The sequence below is a fragment of the Cuculus canorus genome, chromosome 10, assembly GCF_017976375.1.
Source record: "Cuculus canorus isolate bCucCan1 chromosome 10, bCucCan1.pri, whole genome shotgun sequence".
NCBI lineage: Eukaryota > Metazoa > Chordata > Aves > Cuculiformes > Cuculidae > Cuculus > Cuculus canorus.
The window spans coordinates 7,546,196-7,566,989 of record NC_071410.1 but is presented as its reverse complement, the minus strand read 5'-3'; the positions used below and the strand labels follow the sequence as shown (position 1 = coordinate 7,566,989).

At 43.0% G+C, this 20,794-nt stretch overlaps 1 protein-coding gene across 3 annotated transcripts in view; it reads left to right on the top strand.

Annotated features, from left to right (window-relative positions):
- The first annotated feature begins 6,173 nt into the window (after nt 1-6,173).
- ADGRG4 (adhesion G protein-coupled receptor G4) overlaps nt 6,174-20,794 on the top strand; it is a 37,239-nt gene continuing 22,618 nt past the window's right edge. The window contains exons 1-9 of one of the 3 annotated variants that reach the window (XM_054076081.1): nt 6,174-6,597; nt 7,986-8,090; nt 10,100-10,717; nt 16,592-16,675; nt 17,131-17,225; nt 17,541-17,593; nt 18,702-18,735; nt 19,304-19,329; nt 20,480-20,628. In XM_054076081.1, coding sequence (XP_053932056.1) covers nt 8,000-8,090; nt 10,100-10,717; nt 16,592-16,675; nt 17,131-17,225; nt 17,541-17,593; nt 18,702-18,735; nt 19,304-19,329; nt 20,480-20,628 — 1,150 coding nt within the window. In that variant the 5' untranslated portion in view covers nt 6,174-6,597; nt 7,986-7,999. Of the gene's footprint in view, nt 6,598-7,985; nt 8,091-10,099; nt 10,718-16,591; nt 16,676-17,130; nt 17,226-17,540; nt 17,594-18,701; nt 18,742-19,303; nt 19,330-20,479; nt 20,629-20,794 lie in introns of all 3 variants that reach the window. The other 2 variants (XM_054076080.1, XM_054076082.1) reach the window with 2 other exon arrangements.

Sequence of the window (20,794 nt, the reverse complement as noted above, 5' to 3'; positions counted from 1 at the left end):
GAAAAGAGCAGGAGGGAAAGTCACCTTGCACACATAAACCAACAGCCGGAAAGCGGGTCCAGGTTTCCAATGCAAATGGTCTAATGCAAAATTCAGAGCAGGGGATCGTTTTTCCTGAAACCACAATGAACAGGCATGAAAAAATCAAAGGGAAGAATCAGACCTCAGTAACTTGAAGGCAGCTCCTTCTACAGAGTGCTGTGGAGGTCCCTGTCTTTCTGAACTCCTGCCTGGACAGCGGTGTTTGGCTCAGAAGAGAACCATTGCTCCATCATATTTACATGAATATCACTGAGATCTTACCAAGGAAGAGAGGATTTAAAGTGTAACACGGCACAGATTAAAGGCACAGGGCAAATCTCTGGTTTGTAATTTTGGTGGTCTTGTTCAAGAAGGACTCTGTTTCAATGGCACAAATGGTAACTTTAACGGTAAACTTCAAGGGTAGCTTTAAGAAATACCTGAGCCCGGTTTACGGTTCTTGTTTTTCTTCCAGGAGGTGTTTCTGGCTTGTGGAAGAATGGCAGTGGAAATTATTAACCACTGGACAGTACTTTTGTTATGTTTGATTTTCTGGTTTTATTCCTACACTGTACATATTCCCGGGATCTGGACAGGAGCATATTTAAAAAGGAGCTGAAGGAGAGGCGAAGGACTTAACCAATGCTGCAGATCAGCTCTCCTGTTCTACAGATGGATTACAGTGTACTGCGAGCTGTGCTTAACAGCCTTTTCGGTCTCTCGGGCTCATACATTAGGCAGTAATGTGTAGCTGACAGGGATGCAATCCGTGTCTCATTCCAGCATGTGTCAGCTTGGCACACGATACCTTCTGCAGCGCTGTCTGTGTGTCCGTCTGGGCTCTGAACTCTCGCTGCTGTAAACCCCAAGGAGATGAGCTTACGTCACCCTCAGGGGACCGCAGTGAACCCTGAGCAAAATTCACTCCCTGCTTCTTGCAATTCTACTCTTTCTTTTTAATGCTGCTTTTGAAGTATAAGCTGCTTGCTTCTTTTTATATTGCTTTTCCTCTTGCTTCAGTGACAGCATTTTCTTTGGGAGAGCCACCTGCTGTGTGCCCAGGAAAAGGCCCATCAGCAAAACTTGTGTGGGGAAACAGTGACATCCAGTGGTCCCGAGTCAGCCTGGGATTTGCAAACCTCTGCATGCATCCGTGTGCCAGGGTTCAGCCCTGACTGCGATGAGTAAACTGGGTCTCCACTGAAGTCAGTGGATGCTTGTCTTCTTTTTTAGAGTAATTAAATTAATTTCTTGAAATTTCCTCCAGTGTCATAAAGACTGCCCATGCCTTGCCCAGGCTGTAATGTGATCACACCTTTGGGAACGGACGGACAAGGACTTGTACAGAATAAGATATAAATGAAATTCTGTAACTATTTCCTTCTATATATCATGAATACTTTAAAAAAAGAAAAGCTGTATCAGTGGCTTATCTGCATAATCATTATTGTCTGTGACTGTGGATCCTTCTGTGCTAACTTAGTAGAAGATCTAGTTATGCTGAACCTTTCCTCTAGTGACACACTCTTCATGCTTCTTAAGGCAAAGTTTAAAGTCACAGAGTTCTGCAGGTAGAAAGTGTTTTGGGGTGTATTTCATTAAGTTCCTTTTGCAGCTGAAAGAACCACTGCTGCTGCTTCTTGCCTCGTAGGCAGATGCCAAGTATCGAGATTCCAATGTGGAAAATTGAAGAAGTCAGAAATAGTAGGGGATAGTCTCTCTGTCTCACCAAGTCCAAAGCCTTGTGCCCATCAGTCTGCTCCCCGGGACAATCTCTGTGTGTATGTCTATGAGCATCTCCTTCTCCTGGTGAGGTGGGGAAGCATCTGAGGCAAAGCTGGCTTCATCCAGGGCAGCTAAATGCAATGAAGCACTCACTGTGGTGAGGGCTGCCTATGACAGAGGTGGAGAGGTTTGATCAGAGTCCCTATCAGGGGCTCACATTAGTCTTTTGGATATGCTTGGGACTTCTATCTGTCCTCCACGCAGGAGTGTGGTAAATCAGCTTGTGTTGAGCAGTGCATCTGAGCTGGCTCTTTCAGAGCAGACGCGGTGTCTTTAATTGTACTGTATTGTGCAGACAAGCCGGGTTTCGAGAGGTCATTTTAGAATCTCTCTTTTCATTTCCCACAAGTTTTGCTACAAATCTATCAGTCACTCCTATCTACCTCAGCTTTCCTTCTCCTTCCTCTTTCATTACTTAAATGTTCCATAACCTGAGACTAATACAATGTAAACCACTCAAGCCATAAAGGTCCTGTTCCAAAGTCTCATAACATCAAATTACTTTAAAGGCAATTTTCATAATCCATAATTCCAGAGGACTAGGAGGTGATGCTACTAATAAAATCAGTTATGAGATTGACATTGCAATTTGTGCCCGTCTCTGTGCCGCAGTCACTCTGGGGCCATTAAGCCAGGGTGTGGAGTGTAGGTGTGTTGCATGGAAGCAGCACTTTCCGTCCTAGCAATTATGTGTTGTTGCGGTAACAGCAATAGCTGACTGGATCGATGAACCACCTGTTAGGTGCCGCAGAGAGATTCAGGGGTTGTGCAGAAGGTTCTCTGCTTTATTTGCTGTGAGAAACGTTGGTGAGGCTTGATCTTGGGGGTAATGCAATATTTTTTGACTGATGGAAGTCCAGGGCTGAGCCACTGCAGCTGACAAGGAGCCATCAGGAACCTCGCAGGAGACGCAGCATCCTGTGGTCATGACCTGGCACAAACGCCTGGAAAGATACGTGGCTGAGGGGAGAGGAATAGCCCTGAGCTCAGTGCCTGGACACCAGCTGGAGATCCCTTACACTGGGGGAGCTGGGAGGGTTTCAGAAGTGGAGCAAGACCATTGATAGCTGTCCAGATACAATTTTTGCAGCTGTGAAAGCTGTGCCTTTTGTGGTCATGGAGAAAAAATTAAGGGCTGCTAAGACAGTGCCCATGTGTGGCTACATGAGCCGGTCCATGTAGGCACCCAGTGCTCCACCTCTAATACCTGGTGGGCAAAGTGGTCGCAGGATCTCAGCAATTGCACAGCGATGAGCTGGATGCAAATGGATAAATAATTGGGGTGTGTTTTTCCTCGGGAGGGCCGCACAGGTAGGCATTCAAGAGCCCATTCCCAGGGAATTCTGCTAAAACAGTGTCCCTGCGTCACAACAGGAAATAAAACGAGCGGCTGTGATCCCGTTGAACGTCGTGTTCTGGAGGTTCACCCGCTGTTTCTGCTGTGTTGAAAGGGAATGTGAGGTGATGGCACAGCAGACAGCAATAAAGAAAGCCCAGAATGCTCGCTGACACTAAGTTTCTTTTAGGAGCCTGTGATAACCGATTGGTGGAGGGGGGAACAGGATTTTGATTTCAATGAAATATCTGCTACTTCTCATGTTGAAACATAACCGAGACAGAAAAAGGAAAGTGTGTTTCAGAACACATTCTTTTGGATCACTCAAAATCCTTGTTCGATTTGAATTTAAGATGTATAAAACTTTTAAAATAAAAAAATGCATGTAGAAAATGTGATTTTTTTTTCCTTCTAAAAGATCTGCTTGGGATATTTTGACAGAAGAAAATGTATATCATTCTGGAATCAGCCTGTAGCAAAGGACTAAAGTAAATCTGAAGGTGTGATTGTATTCTTTAGGCTATATTTCTTGAATGCCTACACCTAAATTCCTACTACAGGATTCAATAAATCACGGTCAAAAATATTTTCTTCTAGCTTTGAAATTAAAAAGGAATGAAAAAAGTCAACTTTGATTTAAAAGTGATTTGTAACCTAGAAGTTTGTATGCGCTGTCAGCTGTCTCAGAAAATACTGTAATATTTACATCTTTCAAGGTTTTTGAAAGAGAAGATTAACACCCTGCTAATCTTATCCTTGTTTAGTGAATGAATCTAATATTTCATGATAAAATTATCAGAATTATGGTTTATGACCAAGCGTGTTATAGAGGTCAGTGTGCAGAGGGCAGTTCCAGCCGTCCCTCTGCTCAGGCAGATCTCTGCAAGGTGTCCCTGATGCTTCTGTTCTGAAGAAAAAAAAAAGATAAAAACTGTGACTTGAAACCCAACACTGGCTCCTTTTGCTATATTACATATTTTATACTGCTCGTTTTGAACAATGGTGGTCTGAACGCTTCTGTTTCGAAGGATTTATATTTTGGGTTTTAATTCTTTTTTGACGGCGTGTTATCTCAGAGGAGCTGTGCAGAACTGGGTACATCTGTAGACTAGAAAATGCAGAGGGTATTTGTACAGCCTCTGTGCTCTCAGCGCTCAGCGACAACTGAAGTAACCTACAAAAGCTGAGGAAATGCAAAATACTCCTGTCATTATGCACATCTTAGTTTAGGGACCAAATTTAAACGTCCAGTGGAATAAAGATAGCTCAGTCCACCTGGGAGCTAAACATCCTCTAAATAACCTCTGCTGATGCATAATGCAGCACTGAGGTGTTCTGCAAAGGGAGCCTCTGAGTTAAAAATTATTCAAGAAGATCTTGGGAGGATGGCAGCCAGTGGGGCCAGAAGGTTTCATACAAACCCTAAGCAGCTGTTAAAGGCACAAGTATATGAATCTTTTTGTTTTGTTTTAGAATAAAAATGGCTGGTTGAAAAACATCCTGAAGAGTCAGCCACCCACATTCTTCCTCCAAAGAATCAAAGATTCCCAGCTCACAGGCTTTGAGATGTAATTACAGTGTGAGGAGGTTTGGGAGAGCTGAAAAGTCACCATAGCAACCTCCCGGCAAAAATCTTTGCACATCCGAAGTAAAGCAAAATTCCTTTTTGTCTGAACGGCCCCAGTGAGTCTGAGTGTGTTCTGTCTTCATATTCTGCTTCTGTTCATTTCATTGTAGTCTTTAATCACAGAGGATTTTCCTACCCTGAGTTCTAGGTGTCGTCTTCTGAAACTCACCAGGAAAGTTTTGACCAGAAATGGATGCAGGATGCCAGTTATTATGTCAGGATCTGCCAGTGTTAAAGAGGAGACACCCTCACATGGCCTTCCATACCCTTTGCAATAATCTCTAGCAAAGATGATAAACAGCTTGCACTGAATAATTAAAAATATCAAACTGAACTGAAGAAACGGAAAAACAGAGAGGAGAAGAAGATGAAGGATGCAGAGGAAGGGAACAAATAGACCTTCTCAATAGTTGCACTGGGGTTGCAGTGATAAGTCCTTCCATACCATGATGCCATGACACTGGTTTAACAGGTATGAAAGGTTGACAGGTAGAAAAAGATGAATTCTGAAGCACCCACCCTGGAAAAGTCCTGTTCAGTCCCATGCTGCAGGAAGGCTCTCCATGCGAGAGTTTGTGTGAATACTAGAAACGGTGCAGCGTGGATTTGATGAGACAAACAGCGCATGCCTTGCAACTTCCATGAATGTGATCTGCCCATGTGGTCTGGCTGAGGCTGGCGGGTGGCAGGAGGGTGCTTGGCTGTGAGAGGGTCCGTGCTGGTGCGAGGTGAGAAGACAAGGCATGAGAAGAGTTCCTGGATATGGGGCAGTTTGGCTAAGGAGTGTTGTTGTAGTCTTCAGAGGAGAAACCTGAAGTCTGGGGTCTTTATACAGGGGTAACCAAGAAGAGGAGGTGTATTTGTCAGGAAGAAGCTGCAGGTGGACGACTAGGTTATTTAGGAGAGCAGAAGAGAGGGACACTTCCATGCAGTTTGAAGACTAGGGTGTTAGGAGGAGCAGGGTGAACTGCAGTGTTACGCAGTCTTGCAAGGTTCAGGTTCTCTCCTAAGTCCCTAACCAGATCGAGTGAGGTAACTGAGCTCCTGGGAGCCACTGCCAAAATATTTAAGATGACAGTCCTGCAGGAGACAGGAGCAAGCCTTCCAGGGCCCTGCAAAAAAACCATTTAATTGCTCCAGACCTCGCTTACAAAATTCAAGACTTGGCCTCCAGCTAAGGTCTAGCCAGTGGTGCTGCTCACTCCTGGGTTTTAACTCACAAAGTCTTTCTCAGCAGCAAGCAATATCTAATATTTTCTTAACTTGGCAATGACTAATTAATATCTTGCAGGAAGGAAGAAAGATACTGTTTGTTCTTTACACTACAGCGCCGTACACTACAAATAGAGGCTAGACGGCTGTTGTGGGAAAACTACAGTGTCTGTTCTTCAGAGCAGCCAGTTTTGAATCAGAAACAAGTGGAACTCTGCAGCTCAGTTGTTTCTTTCTCCTTTGTGTTTTATAATGCTCTGTGTTCCGGACTTTGCACTGGACAAAACTTAATACAACCCTGTGACGTACCGCGGGCTGGAAGCATAATGATTTGTTTCTTAAATGTTATTGCAAAACTCAACAAATCATTATTGGAGCAATAAAAGAGAATGTCGGGAGCAGAGATTTGTTATCACAAAAGGTTTTCCAGGACTTAAGAAATGCCATTTCAGGACAGAAATTGGTTGCTTTTCATTGCCTGACCCACTGAAATCACCACAACATCCCACCTGATTTTCTCTTCATATTTTCTTCACTGGTTTTTCGGCATCTGACAGAAGAAGCAGTGTGGAGCACTTGGCAAAAATCTACCTGGATTTCTGTGCTACAGGGTGAGGTGAGTTTTTGAGCAGCAACTTTAATGACTATGGCATTTTTAGGAGAAAGTATGAATCACCTGAAATAAGTAAGAAGTCCTATTTAGGTACCAGAGGCTGGAAGCATAACGATTTGTTCTTTGAATGTTACTGCAAAACTAAATCATTGCTGAAGTAATAAACGAGAGGACTGGGAGAAGAGATTTGTTGTCACAGAAGTGAATGGAAAGTTGGATGAAATTTCCTAACTTCTTAAGTTTTGTGAAGCGCAGCTTTAAAAGGAAATTGAGAAAGTTGTTATTAACTAAGGCTTTAAATAGTTTTCTAACGTTTATTTTACATGTCTGAACACAAAGGGACAGTTTCCATTTTGCCAGTGGTCAGAGTGTAATAACACTTTCCTGGGGAGCCCCAGGCAGCGGCTGTGTCTGATGTGAAGCCAGGCGACTCAACCGAATGGAGATTGGCCGACCGGGACAATCTGATGACTTAGTCCATCCCTTATAGCCATTCTGTACACATTATTATTAATCGAAGATTTAATCCGGTGCGGTCCTAAACCAAGAATAAGCCCTTGTCTTTGATGCTCAGTGAAGCAAGTAGAGAAAGGAAAGCACTGCAGGGGAGCGTGCAGAGCCCTAGGAGTGAGCCTGGGGCTTTCGGGCATCGAGGTTGTGTGTCCACTCAGCTGCTGTGTTTTAACTACAGTCATCTTTGGAGCAAATTTAGTCTGAAACATAAAATAAGACAAATTCCTTCCAATTTAGAATGGCATATTTGGATATAGCTTTAAGCGCTCAATATATGTTTACAGCCCAGAACTTCGCTCAATTATGACTATGTCCACAGGGCTCAATTACACTGATGGAAGTTTTTTTTGTAGAGAAAGCCCAGAGGTGAGAATAAATTGTTTGATTGTGCTGTCTGTGAGCAGCCTCATGTCCTGCCTCTCTGTGTGCTTCTCTGCTGCTCTGCAGTCTCCCATCCCATGAGAGTCTGTGGGGTACGGCAGTGGGTAGGCACATCCAGCTGAACCTCACTGGAAGGGCTTTATCTCTTTGTTTTACCCACATTTATAGCAACTTCACCATTTCAGACACAGACTCTTTTTGTCAAAGCACATTGAAAGTTCCTAACAGGTCTTGCAGAGCTGTGATAGATGGACAAAACGTGCACAGAGACTGTGATTGTGTAAACCTCACCTCTTTTAGAAAGAAGCAGAAACCAGAGGGTTTGTGTAGCTGTGACCTTTCTAGAGATTACTGATCTAATGACTCAGCTCAGTCACGGGGAGCGAGGACTTCTGGGCCCCTGTGATGTGAATGCCACTTTAGCAATCACAAAAAGCGGCTTGAATTTCTCAGCTGAGTGTGTGGTAAGGGAGTGATCACTGACATCTGTCTTTCAGAACATGCCTAAAGAATGAAGAGGTTCACACGTGGCCCTGGACGGCACTCTTCTCACAAGGCTCTTTGTATCTTGGTGGTTGCTGCTTGTCTTTTCCTCCCGGCAGGTACAGTAATTCCCCTCATGATTAAGCATAGGGATGGTGCTATCAGTGGGCTCCGGGCATCCCCCAGCCCAGGGCACATCTGCTGCTTTCCTGGCTTGTGCCCACACAGGATACCTGTGCAGGAACCCACCTCCCTCTTGTACTGCCCCAGTGCAGCAGTTATTTTTATTCCAGACCTCTCTGTTCTCATTGCAACTGGTTCTGGGTTCTTGTCTATCCCTAAGCACATGTTGGCCTGCAGACCTACACGTCTGGGCAAGATGCACAACCTCTCCTGGGATGCTGCTTCGGTCTGGGCCACAGATGAGTCAGTACAAATGAGAAAAGGAGTGAAATGTCAGGTTTTGGTTGCATCACAACCGTTGTCCATATCTGGAGGTGAAAAGCCTCTTGGTTTTATCATTATTTACTTGTTTCCTTTATGGGTGTCTTACTACATTTCTGTATGTTTTTTTTTCTAGTTTTACTTTGGTCTCTGTAAAATAAGAGCTATGCATTTACTCACTTCACATTGTTCTGGGAAAAGCCCAAAGGTACTGGCGGAACTAAATTCCCCAGTAGTAATTCAGGCCCTGATTCAAACACAGTACGGTGTGCATCACACACTCAGCACCCTTTTGCTGTGCTGTAAATCCCAGCAAAATAATAATTAGCTCTATGTTGGGTTTTGTATTTCTATCTTTGACTTCTCCTCAAGAACAATGCAGGGCACAGAGAGAACTCGTGCTTCTGAAATGCTCCCTGTTGCACTGAGGTCACTTCCAGCACATAGTGCAGTCAAGGAAGAGATGAGCTCTTTCCAAGTAAAGCCTTCATGATAAAAAGACTGAATTAATGGCTAGTTCTTGTCAAATCTGTCCACTTTCTCTCAGCTTTGCCCAGAAGCTCCTAGTGTATCTGCTGTAAGACCTAGTTGCTCTGGTCACTTGTGGGATGGGCACCAGTTCTCCCAGCTGTACATCCCACAGGTGTTTCCATCTCTTGGACAAATCCATGGGAACTGGTTTCTTACCCTTTTGGGCCCTGGAGCTGCTGGAAAGTACAGCTGAAGATGGCTGCTGCATTTTCTGGTGCTGTAATGAATTACTCACCTCTTGAGCTGTAATTGAGTACCTACACCTACCTCTCTGCATACCCTAAAGCTCCACCATGGATCTTCTGCAGCCCCAGCACTGGCCACATGATTTCATGCATAAGTTCTTGCTTCCACTAAGGCAGAGGCCAGCATGTTAGTGCAGAGATGCTAAACTCCTACCCCACCCAGGGGCCTCTGCTATGCTGCTATTACACTGCTGTTTTGAATCCTATATGCTTCCACTCAAGAGGAAAATAACTATCTTGGGTGCGAAAAACTGTCTTAGCTGAGCTGCAATGGGAAGCTAAAACCAGGATGGGGGTGCATGCTCCATGACACACTGAGGTGTTCAGCGGAGCTGATTTTAGAGCCAAGACAGACAGAGAAGATAGCGAAGTGTTGTTATGTGTAATATAAATATTCTCTTTATGCTTCAAGTGCACAAGATTAAAAGTAATGAAGAAAAACCATACCCAACCAAATTCTATGAGAAGAGGACAGTCCTTATGATTTTTGTTTTTAGCAGAAACCTTGACATAAAACCTGAAGGTTGGGGGTGTGAGATGTCACCTGGGAGTGATAGCTGCTAACAACTCTTTTCCCAGAGTGTGCCAACCAAGGCCTTTACACTGGACATCTGTGATACTGGATCACGTGTATTCTAGACCTCCATTCTGTGTTGATTCCCATTTGGCATGTCTCGAGGACTTAAATACTTCGTTTGCAGAATTAAACTCATCTTCCCTTTACTGGTAGTGTGGGTGGTCTCAAAATTAAATTTCAGAGGCAGCAGAAACCAGAAATAGAAGAAACTTAACTTTATAAAATCATCATTCAGGAAGGTACCCGAATAAGGTCATATTGCATCTTTTTCCTTGGATGTCACTCTTTATTTACCTTCTTTACCCTCTTTCCTAATGATGTTTGCTTACAGAAACACGTTATCTGCATGGAAAAAGACTGGATTTACTGGGAAGGACTGATAAGTATGTGTCTCTGATCAACTACAGCATCCCTCAGCTCTGTCAGTTCACTGTCTGCATTGATCTAAGCCGGACAGCTAATGTCAGCTCCTGGGCAGCATTTTCATATGACACTAATGCCACCTCTGCTGATATAAATGACCTAGATCTTGGACTCTCTGGAGAAAACAAGAAGTTGAGACTGTATTTTTTTGGCACCCTACGAGACATTGAGATTGATCTGAGCCTTTTTGTGTGGTATAGTGTGTGCTGCTTGTGGGACAGCACAAGACAACTCCTGGAGGTCTACTGCAATGGTAATCTTGTGCATACTGAAATGGTGGAAATCGCTGAGTGCCTGAAACCGAACGGTAGCCTGGTGTTGGGTCATCTGCACAAAAGAAAGGATGGCTTTATTGTTGGGGTAAGCAACAGCTTCATCGGCAGCTTGTACTACTTCCAAATGTGGGACCATGTGATGGGTCAAGAAGAGCTGCTGAACTGTGCCATGGGCAATATTGTCAGATGGAAGGAAGAGTACTGGAACTTCAGCAGCATCCTTCCTGTTGCGGACCGTCACCTGCGCTGTGGTGAGCCTCTGCAATATTTTGTCTTCTTGGGGATTGTGTGTTGCTGAGTATCACACAGAGAGAATAGGGAACCTTCCACTGCTCAGGACAAAAATAGGGATTATCTAACAGCCTTTGAGTCACTGCTGCTGTGATTGAGACCACAAGCACACAGTGCTGTAGCCATGCATATGACATTGCCTAATCACTCCACGCAGGCTTTTCTTGAAGCAGATACAGAGGTGGTGGATGAGGGAAAGCTGGCAGCTGCAGGCTCTGCCACCAAAATTCCCTGGAGGCTCCTGGCAGGTGGCATTTTTTAGATGAACCTTCTAGTGGTTCATCCTTCTGCTGGGGTACCAGCCTGCTACTCAGCTGGCCTGGCACTGAGTGAGGTGGGTTGGACACAGAAATTTTCTTCTAATATGCTTAACAATATTTAGCTAGAGCCATTAGTTAGATAATAGTAATCACTTTTATGCAAGTCTCCTGTCTGTTGTGTGCCCTAGATGGATGTTGCTTCACTAAAAAGCACTTTAGCAGTGCTTTGTGTTATCTCATCATTTCATCTTGATGTCTGTATGTATTTAAATGGGATTGTATTAAAACAGAGGACTGAGATTAACTAATTGGCTGATTGACTCACATAGAGCTAATGACATGCCATGTTATTTAGCTGCTCTGCAAGAATAGCAAATGCGTCTTTAATAATCCTCTGCAATCTGATGGCTTCACAAGAAAAGCCATCACAGAATATTATCATAGAATAATTGGTCATTTTTAATGTCCAGTTTGAGAATCCAAAGAGCATCCCATCAGACGTTACGTCTCCATCGAGTGCAGCACTCGTTGACTTCAGTTCATTCCCACTGCAATTGCCCTTCTGCTCCAGGTTTCATGGAAGCAGGGCCCAAGGCAATGAGAGGAGCATCAGGAAATCACTGACTGCTGCTGAAACTTGTGCTCAGAGGGATTTCCCCCACCTCTCTCATTGTGCACACGCAGACACCCCTGCTCCACACCAAAGAATGCGGGCAGCAATAACAATCGCTGTAAAGGACAACTTTTCCGTCTGTCTCTTGGCTCTCTGCCTCACTGCCTTATCCAGACAGTCCTCTCTCTGCACTGCCTGTTGCTGGAACTATTTCCTTACTTGTGTCCCTGACTGGAGGAGTGACATGATCTGATAAGGGTGGAGGAAGAAGGCTCTGTTTCCCTGTTCCAATTAACACCTTTGCCCTTGGGCCCATTTGCTCTGTGGGAAAGGTGTGCGCTTGGCTTGGCAAGGAATTGTGAGGCACTTAGTCATATTTGCTGATGAAAAGTTTGGCACTTAAAATCAAGGCCTTTGCCCACTGTGTCTGGACTTCGATTTTTCAAAAACAACAATCTCGATGAGTTTGAGCAGCTTTTTTGTGAGACAAAGCACATTAGAGAGGGGCTTTCAATGGTTAAAGATTTTTTTCCTTCTGAAGCAGTCCCCAAGAACCAGGTGATTTCCTCTAGATAGGATTCTCCAGTGCAGCCTGAATTAGACATCTAGTCCGGAAAACGCTGGCCCAAATATTCAAGGCTTATCAGCAAGGACAAACAGCAGCGTGTCTCACAAGTGATGAACTACACCAACAGTAGCGGGGTCCATCTTGCCTAAGCTGGAGCCACGCTGAGAGGTTTTTGGGGTCTAACTTTTTCCCAAAAGCAAAAACTAGGACTGCTGTTGTGAAGTCCTAGTTGTGGAGATGTTCATAACATTTCATCACATTTGAGAATCTGTCATATGTCAGATATCGGCAAGACCTTTGCTACCACTATAAATTTTCTCCTTACTTTAATTAACTGAAATTCGTGAGCTAGCTATTGCATAGAGATAGACTGATTGCACACTAGATAGGGATGACAGTGAGTGGTATGAATATATACTGACTTTTATGTCCTGTTTGTCAGATAGGAGAAGCTGCACTTGGCTGTAGTTTGTATGGACTGCCCATAGGGGTTCATACGTACTGGGTATATGTGAGAACATCTGAAGCATGTGTTTAAGAAATAGTTGTGCCCAAGTGTTGCTAGGTAATAAAATCTCACGGGGAAGTACCATTTCAATGCTGATGTTCTGTCTCAAATTGTTACTTATGCCCTATGACAATTACTAGCTGCAAGGTTTGAGTCTTGTGTTTATATATGGTGTTTGTAGACCTGAGCATTGCTTCAGTTTGTAGGGCTTGATTCATCTTGCTGGTAGACAGTTTATGTCGCTGTGCTGGGAAGTTGGGCAATCTGTTTTGTTTTGGAAATCCTACATTAGTTTTGGGAAGCCAGGGCTCGTTTAGGCAAAGTGAGTGGAACTTCTCATATGAATGTATCAGGAAGCAGCCTTAAGAAGGTGAGTTGACTTTTTATCAGTGATAGAAATATCACAGCAATTGCACCGGGTTTCCTTTACAGCAGGAAAAGTTCTGCCTTTACTTTTTTTCCCAGGGGTTCCTGAAGATACAACTTTACTTTTCCAGCCCTGCTGGGACTTCGCTAAAAGTGTAGAAGTAAGAGTGTGCGTTCTTATCCACTCACTGACTCACAGTCTTCATCTCTTCCTCCCCCTACCTCACCCACACACTGATTCCTGATTTTCTTCTTAGTTTTAAAAAATTTGGGAGAGGGATGAATATACAATATATGGAAATGACTGCTAATAATACAGAAATATATTTATTGCAGTTCTCTTATTGGCTGGTCTATTTTTTGCTGCTTTTCTATTGGAAACCATACATATTTACTGGGCACTGAATAAACCATTTATTAAATTATAGAATCAGAATCCATTACTAGGATTTAAAAAATGCCAGTGGTACAGTATTTTTCTAGCTTCAGATCTCATCTGTCACCATGTCTTGGCCCTCATTTGCTGAATGGAATTATATGCATGCTAATTAAAGCAAATGAACTTACAGGATGCAGGTGGTTAGTCCCACACCTGCCTGCTAGTAATGAACTTGACATGCGAGAGTAAACAGAGTTTTTTCTTCTTCAGGAGATAATGAGAAAGAGAAAGAAATAAATTAAAACCTGTGAAGCTGTAACTATGCTTCATTTGTCAGGAGAGGAAAACTGCATTGTGAGTAACGTTCCTGATTAGAATGGCTTTGGGTTTTGTCTGGCCACTTCTCTATTATTTTTCTAACAGATATTTCTGATTCATCCTGGCTGACACTGGGTGATATCATACATCATACATCAACCTCGAGGCAATGGTTTTAGAAATATTACGCTGATAACAACAAGAACAGAGTGGAGCTTTTAATCACCCAGGTATATGCTGATTCCTCCTATCTGGAGAGCATCTGCAGCACTCTAACATTCAAGAGCACAAGTTAAACCCTAGGTGTGCAAACAGTTTGGCTTATAGCTTGATACATCATAGTCTAATATCATGTCTGTGTTTCTGTAAGGAAAGAAAACATTCTTAATTCTAGTGATAGGGCACGTCTGCCCAGCATTGGCCCTTCTGTGTTCTCATCACTCTTCCTCTGTGACAGCAGCTCTTAAAAAAAGCTTATAACAAGACACTTTCTGTCAGCTTGAAACCAGGGACTAATTATTTGTAGCATCACACTGGGGCTCACGAAGCCCATTTCTGTGGCTTCACACCCCAGGAAAACATACAAGTTTCCCCTAGAAATTTAAACTGTGGGATTAAAGTCACTGGGGATGCTGGAATAGCTGCCACTCTGCAGCACTGGGGGGTCAGGTACTCTGGGTTTTGCTCTTTGTATTCTCACGATATTGTGTTGTGAGGATGGGGACGGCTTGGTGCGTGCAGGTGCTGAAGGAAAAAGCACATTCCCTTAGTTTCAGGTTCTTCTGTTTTCTTTGGAGGAGTTTGTCTCCAGGGTTTTGCCTTTAATTTAATAGGTACTTCTGGTTTCTTGTTTTCTGTGTATTCGTGTGTACATCAAAGAGAGTTTGCGGCTATTGGTAAGAGGTCTGTGTATTGAATATCTAGATCTATCTTGCAGCCAGATGATCTAAGCCTGAGGATCTTTTCCAAATAAAAATCAGCAAATATTATGCCAGGTCATGTTTCTGACCTGCTGCAGGCAAAGGATATGAAATGGCAGTGTGGCAGCTTTCTCACGGATTTGCTAGTGTTTTAGTGGGAAAGTAAAGCAGAGTAAATTAGTCCTTTTTTTTTTTTCCCCAGCAGTTTAGTACTATCTCAGAAGAAAACGTCCTGAGTAAAGAGATGTCCAAATGAAAGTCTAAAATTAACCAAGCATCATGAGAAAAGCAGGCTTGCTATTTTTGCATCTTTTTGTACACTCTGGGAGGAGCAGGGGCTGCTCTACAAAGAGCACTGCTCTGCAAAATCAGGTTTCTGGACATTTAGATCTTTGGAACAGCCTATGCATGTTTCCTGCTCCCCATCCCACTACCTCTGAGCGTGCTGCTTTTGCTGATGATACTATAGGGGCTGAAGCTGCTGTTTCCTAAATCGTGAGATGACATCAAAACACAGACTGGCACTGCTGAGGAGCATTTGGAGGCTGAAGGTCTGAGCTGGAATCTAAAGGGTCTGAGCTCATTCTGCAAGAGCCAACCTTGGAGAGACAACTCAGAGCTGGACTTTCAATGCTTTATTGCCCTCTTGTTCATGAAGTTGGAACTTAGAAGTTCCTCTGGTTTGACTTCGTGCTGAGTGCACAACCTGTGGCTTAATGCAAAGGGTAGAATTGCTCGCTTGCCTAGGAAGTAGAAGCTTGTGTAGTGTAGCGTGCCTGTTTAGAAGGTGCTTTTGACTTCGGTTGTCCTTTCAACTTCACCAAATAATTTGAAGCTATTCAGGATAAAAGTAGGAGGCTTCAAGTTTTTAATAGCTCCGGATTCTGTTATTGTCCATGGAGATATTGTCGTTGATTTGAATGGGTCAGAGATACGCTGTTACATTTTAAGCATGAGTGATTCTCCTTACCTTAGACTACAGCAGAGAAAACAATGTTTTATGAAGCATGGCCTTATCCTTATTGCTTATCACACTCCTTATTCATAGACATTTGGCTTTGTATTCATCTGTTAAGTTTATTTCTCTTAGTCAGAGCTATTATAGAATGTCAAGTCTCTGACAGTCATGTGAGTGAAGAAAAAAGCACAAATTACCAGCATAGCAAGGAAACGGTACCTCTAGAGCAAAATGTTGTGATCCTGCTTTTCTTTCATCACTGAGGCCTGTAATGTCACACGGTGATTCGGATCACTGCAATTTTCTGTAGTACATGTGACAAGCATCACTTGTTTTGTCCCTGTCTGTCGGGTGATATAGCAGATTGCATGTGAAATGCAAAACCGTATTGGGTTTGACAAGGTGATTCACTTCAAGGAAAATTAGCTACCGACATATTCTTGGAATTCTTTACTTTGAGAACAACAGACAGGATGGCCGGCGGTTGTAATGCTAATCCTTATGCCAGGTTATCATTAACCACAGACCATGAATATCAATGTTCATCTCAAAGCATCACTGCGTGTTAACCCATTAGCACTCGGTGATTGACGAATGCCTTTTCCTGAAGGCTGGCACAGGTTACAGGAGCAAAAAGGGAACAGAGAGAGAACTGTTCTTCAACACAAGCAATGAAAAAGATAACGTTGCATAAAATCTGGTTTTCCTTGTGATCTAAACTCTGCAAATCCTGTTTTCTCCCTTTTGATGCTGGAGAAATTAAAGATCCACCCCACCCTGAGGTGTATTTTCCCCCTTTGCCTTCCCTGCAGAGGTGTGGGGAACAACAGCAGCTCGTTACCAAGACCTTTGCTGAAGGACTCATACCTCTCTCTCACTTGGACTATACTCTTCCTTAATTTTTTGCCACTGTGGATTCTTAGGCCTTTTAATGTCCTTTTCAGCTGGCTCAAGTGAAGCATCTTCAACGAGGGCTCCTACGCTGTCCCCATTACCTCCGACCAGTAGTACCAATGGTACCATTCCACGTAAGTGCTAAATTAGGCCATTTTAAATGCTGATGTGACCATCACGGACACCTACAACAACATGTAATAATGTAAGACCCAGTCCCATGTTAAAGCTACTGCTCCTCAGCCAGGTGCTGTGTGTCAGCAGATCCTCCTAGCTCTTCCTGTGAATTCTTAGTAGGCAGTAAAAGCCACGTTAGTGCACCCACAGGTGTGAACCATGACTTGTTTGTCAAGCTGTGATATCTTGACCCTTAGGCTCTTTAATGAAATTCCTAGCAATGCAGCAGTAATCTAGACTCAGAAGAGTAGCCTAGACTCGACTAGAATCAGAGTGTGCGATTTCCCAAAGAGCTTTGGTGTAATGGGAAGCGCAACCGTGGTTGAATGGAGGAGTCAGTAGATGGGAAGCAGTGTAGGCACCCTTCTATGCAAACTACAAGATGCACCTCACTTATCTTCTCTTCTTACAGTCAGCTTCTTTAACGTTGACATGAACTTTTCTCTTATCTACAAAACTGAGAGAGCTCCTGATTACTACGATGCAAGGAAGCTTCTTGAAAACTGGGTAAGTAGCTTTCTTTTCTCATTCTCATGTATTTCTAGCAAGTATCAGATGATGAGGACAGCTGGTAGAGAATGCAAACTTATAGGAAAACACAGAAATAAGTATCCATGTAACAATGTTGTGGCGTTTCAGCATCACGTTATCCAACGCATTTTTAACGAGATAAAATTAAAGTCAGAAGGAAAGGCAAAGTGTTGACATCTTGCAAGAATTTTTAGCCGTTTTCATCAGGATTTAGAATTTTAAATTTAAAAGCAGGTCTCAATAAAGTACTGATAAATCAAGTTAATAAGAATGTTACTGTTGTCTTTCCAGTTCAGTATCATATTTACTGGAGAAGAATTTGTTGTGACAAACTTTAAAGTCAGGTAAGCCTCTGGTTGTAGAGTGGCATCACCTTGACCCTCTGTCCTTTGAGCTAACTTGCTGCCAGGTTCCAAATACCCGTTTCACAACTGGCCAGGCCCATGACAATGGTGTAAACCAAAGCCCCAGGTCTGTATAAGTGCAACCGTGGGGAACGCCCACAGTTTGTTTTCTGGGCTCATTCACCTGGAAATATATATCCTGCCTAACGCACAGCAAATAGCTGCTGCCAAACTGAGATGTCATCTTTGGCCATATAAATTTGTTCATGATGAAGATGAATCCTTTGCTGCCTCTGCAGTGCGTGAGCAATGCTTCATGTGGGCTGATGTATCTGGTATGCTATCCTGGTAATTCAAAAAGTACAGAAATTGGTAATTGTGGGAGATGGAAAGTAGGGCAGAGTGCTGGTACCTGCAGGGTTCATTCACAGTAGGACTGGTGAAGCAATTGCATGTGAGTGTGAAGGAGTTTAAGGGTCACATTCATCCACAGAGTGAGGGTCACATACCCATGAGGGCTGTCTAGTTTGTGTAAGTAGGTACATGCTGGCACTGGTGTGGCAGCGCCTAGTGAAATGTAATATAGTTACAAAATCCTGCTCAGAAATAATGTTTTTTGCTCAAGACTACACTGTTTCATGCCTTTTAGCCCAATCCAGCTGTATTCATATCTGAACTGTGAGCAGTTGAGAGGGATATTTAGCAATTCATAAAAGTATGACTTTTACAGACATGGAGATTTATCATTTTACGCATATTTCAAATTCCTACTTTCTTCTCTGACTTCCAGACTTACTGCATACTTTACAACTGACAATACAGTAACACACTGTACTGTTTACATGAGGTGAATCCAATTCGGAAAACTGTAAGAGAAGAAGGGTAGGTGCCATCCTGGAAGAAGCAGGTTTTGTCAGGGTGCATATTCATTACAGCACTTTTCTTGGTGATTTATGTAGACACACCTATGCTGAATTCAAGATGACTTCTCGATGGCAAAGTCTGGCTCATTGTGGTCAGAAGATATTTTCTGGGTGATAGCAGAATGGGGAGTGTTACATTTATATACTTACTATGAAATAACAATTCTAATCTGTTTCATTTGCAGGGGTAATTGTCCACAAAGGAACACCTACCAGAGGGTTCGTGTATGTAATCTCTTAGTTTGTTATTTTCTGATTTAAAAAAACTTACTTTTTTCTTATCCCTGCATAGGGGATATCAAAGTTGCATTGTCTCAATGCAAATATTATTGTGTTTTGTTGAAATTATTAAATATTGACCTTCAGCCTGGTAGGTGTACCCCATGTAAATAGTCGGGCTGGAGAGTAGCTGTGTCTCAATAGATATTGATATGTTCTGCACAGACAAAGGAATGCTGGATGCACTCAGCACTACCTGCAAGCAGTCTGCTTTGCAATAACTTTCTGGTGAGCACACTCCCTGAGCAGCGGTAGATAAAGTTATGCTCTGCTCTCTGTGTCAGGCAGAATCGATGTACTATGATGCTCTGTTTTATCCTGATGTACCTCTAGAAATACCGCAAAACAAAGGCTACTCTAGAGAGTAAGTTTCTAATAACATTTAAAGCAATAGGCTCTATTTTAATAAGCATGCAGAGTTTCTACTATTTGCTTTCCTTAAATCTAGTTTGCACCAGTTGGTTTTAACCAGCTTCTAACTTTTTGTGTCCTTCTATGCAAACTGAAGATGAACGTAAAGCAGATGTCACAAAGGTAAGACCCATGATTGTGAGCTCATGCTGATTTCATTTTTAGGGTGAGGATTAATTATACCCCTACCTCAGCTGTTTTAGTTTCAGAGCAACTGTGGAACCTTTAGTGTCTAAACCAGGAAAGCACATGCGGAGTCAGATCCACAATAATGCTTGATTTGAGGAAATACATGTGAGCATTCAAGGTTTCCCTCTCATACCCCATGTACTGGGAGCCTCAAAGTACTTCCATGGCAAGCCAGGAGGTTTGCACTGCACTGTAGGAGCTGACTGTGAGCAGTATCCTTCACTGGGGTCAGAACAGTGAGTGAACATTGCCCGAGACAGCTGCCAGGAGGATTCCTGCACCTCTTCTGCAGGAAATCCTAATTACCTTCTGACCTCAGACCAGAAGAGGAAGGAGAGCTGGGTTCCCGTCACCTTCAAGGCGTTGCAAATGGTTTGCAAAGGCCTTGCTGAATGGGGGACAGCTGCGTAGAAATAGGAGTGAGCTGGAAGCACTTGAAACACCCCAGACCAAAGGAAATCTCACTTGTTAGCACTCAGTTAAATAAGAGGCTCATTTAGGTGATCCACCTACAACTGAAAGCTGGCTTCTTGCTTCTTTCTGCCATGTCTGAAGCCACTCAAAGATTGAGACACAATCTGTCCAAACCTCCTAAAGTCAGCAAATGTAGTTATCCAGAAGAATAGCTGTTTTGAGGAGAAAAAAGCTGGAATCCAGCAGAGTCACCGGAAGCACTTAATTAAATGTCAAATATCCAGGAAGCCTTGGAGTCTGCCACCTCTGTTTGGACACAGAGGTACATAAGTACCTCATTGTTTTATGACTGGCTCGCTCCAAACTTTAAAACATGGTTGACAAATGTTTACTGGTGAGAGACGTTCCTTTGCCAAGCTAATGTGATCCGGAAATCTTTAGAGGTATTTACTATGAGACTATAAATAGCATTTCCAGCCATAAGGTACTATTGTACATCAGAAGTGGAATTTGGTTACATTTACTATAGGACTGCACTTACGGTGAACAAAATATGTACATAAATTACCCAATTCAGTATAATTTTCTGAGTTACTCCTTAATTTTGTGGCAATTTATAATTGTAAAATGTTACTAATATGGTAGCCTTGTTTGTATATTACATCTATAGCTACGTTTGTAAGGCCATTATCAAAGCTGCATCACTTGAAAAGCAAGAAATTCTGACTCTCAAGATTGAAGAGTTGTTGAACGACACTTATGAAGAGGGACCATTGTCCTTATATGTGAAACCTGAAGATGTGGTTGTCAAGCCAATAGGTATTAATTCATAAAAACCTCATTGAAATCTCATGCTTTGCAATTCTGGCTACAAGTGTTTAATCTAATTGAAACTTTTGTGAGACCTCATCTGGAATACTGTGTCCAACTCTGGAATCCTCAACGTAAGAAGGAGATGGAGCTGTTGGAACAGGTCCAGAGGAGG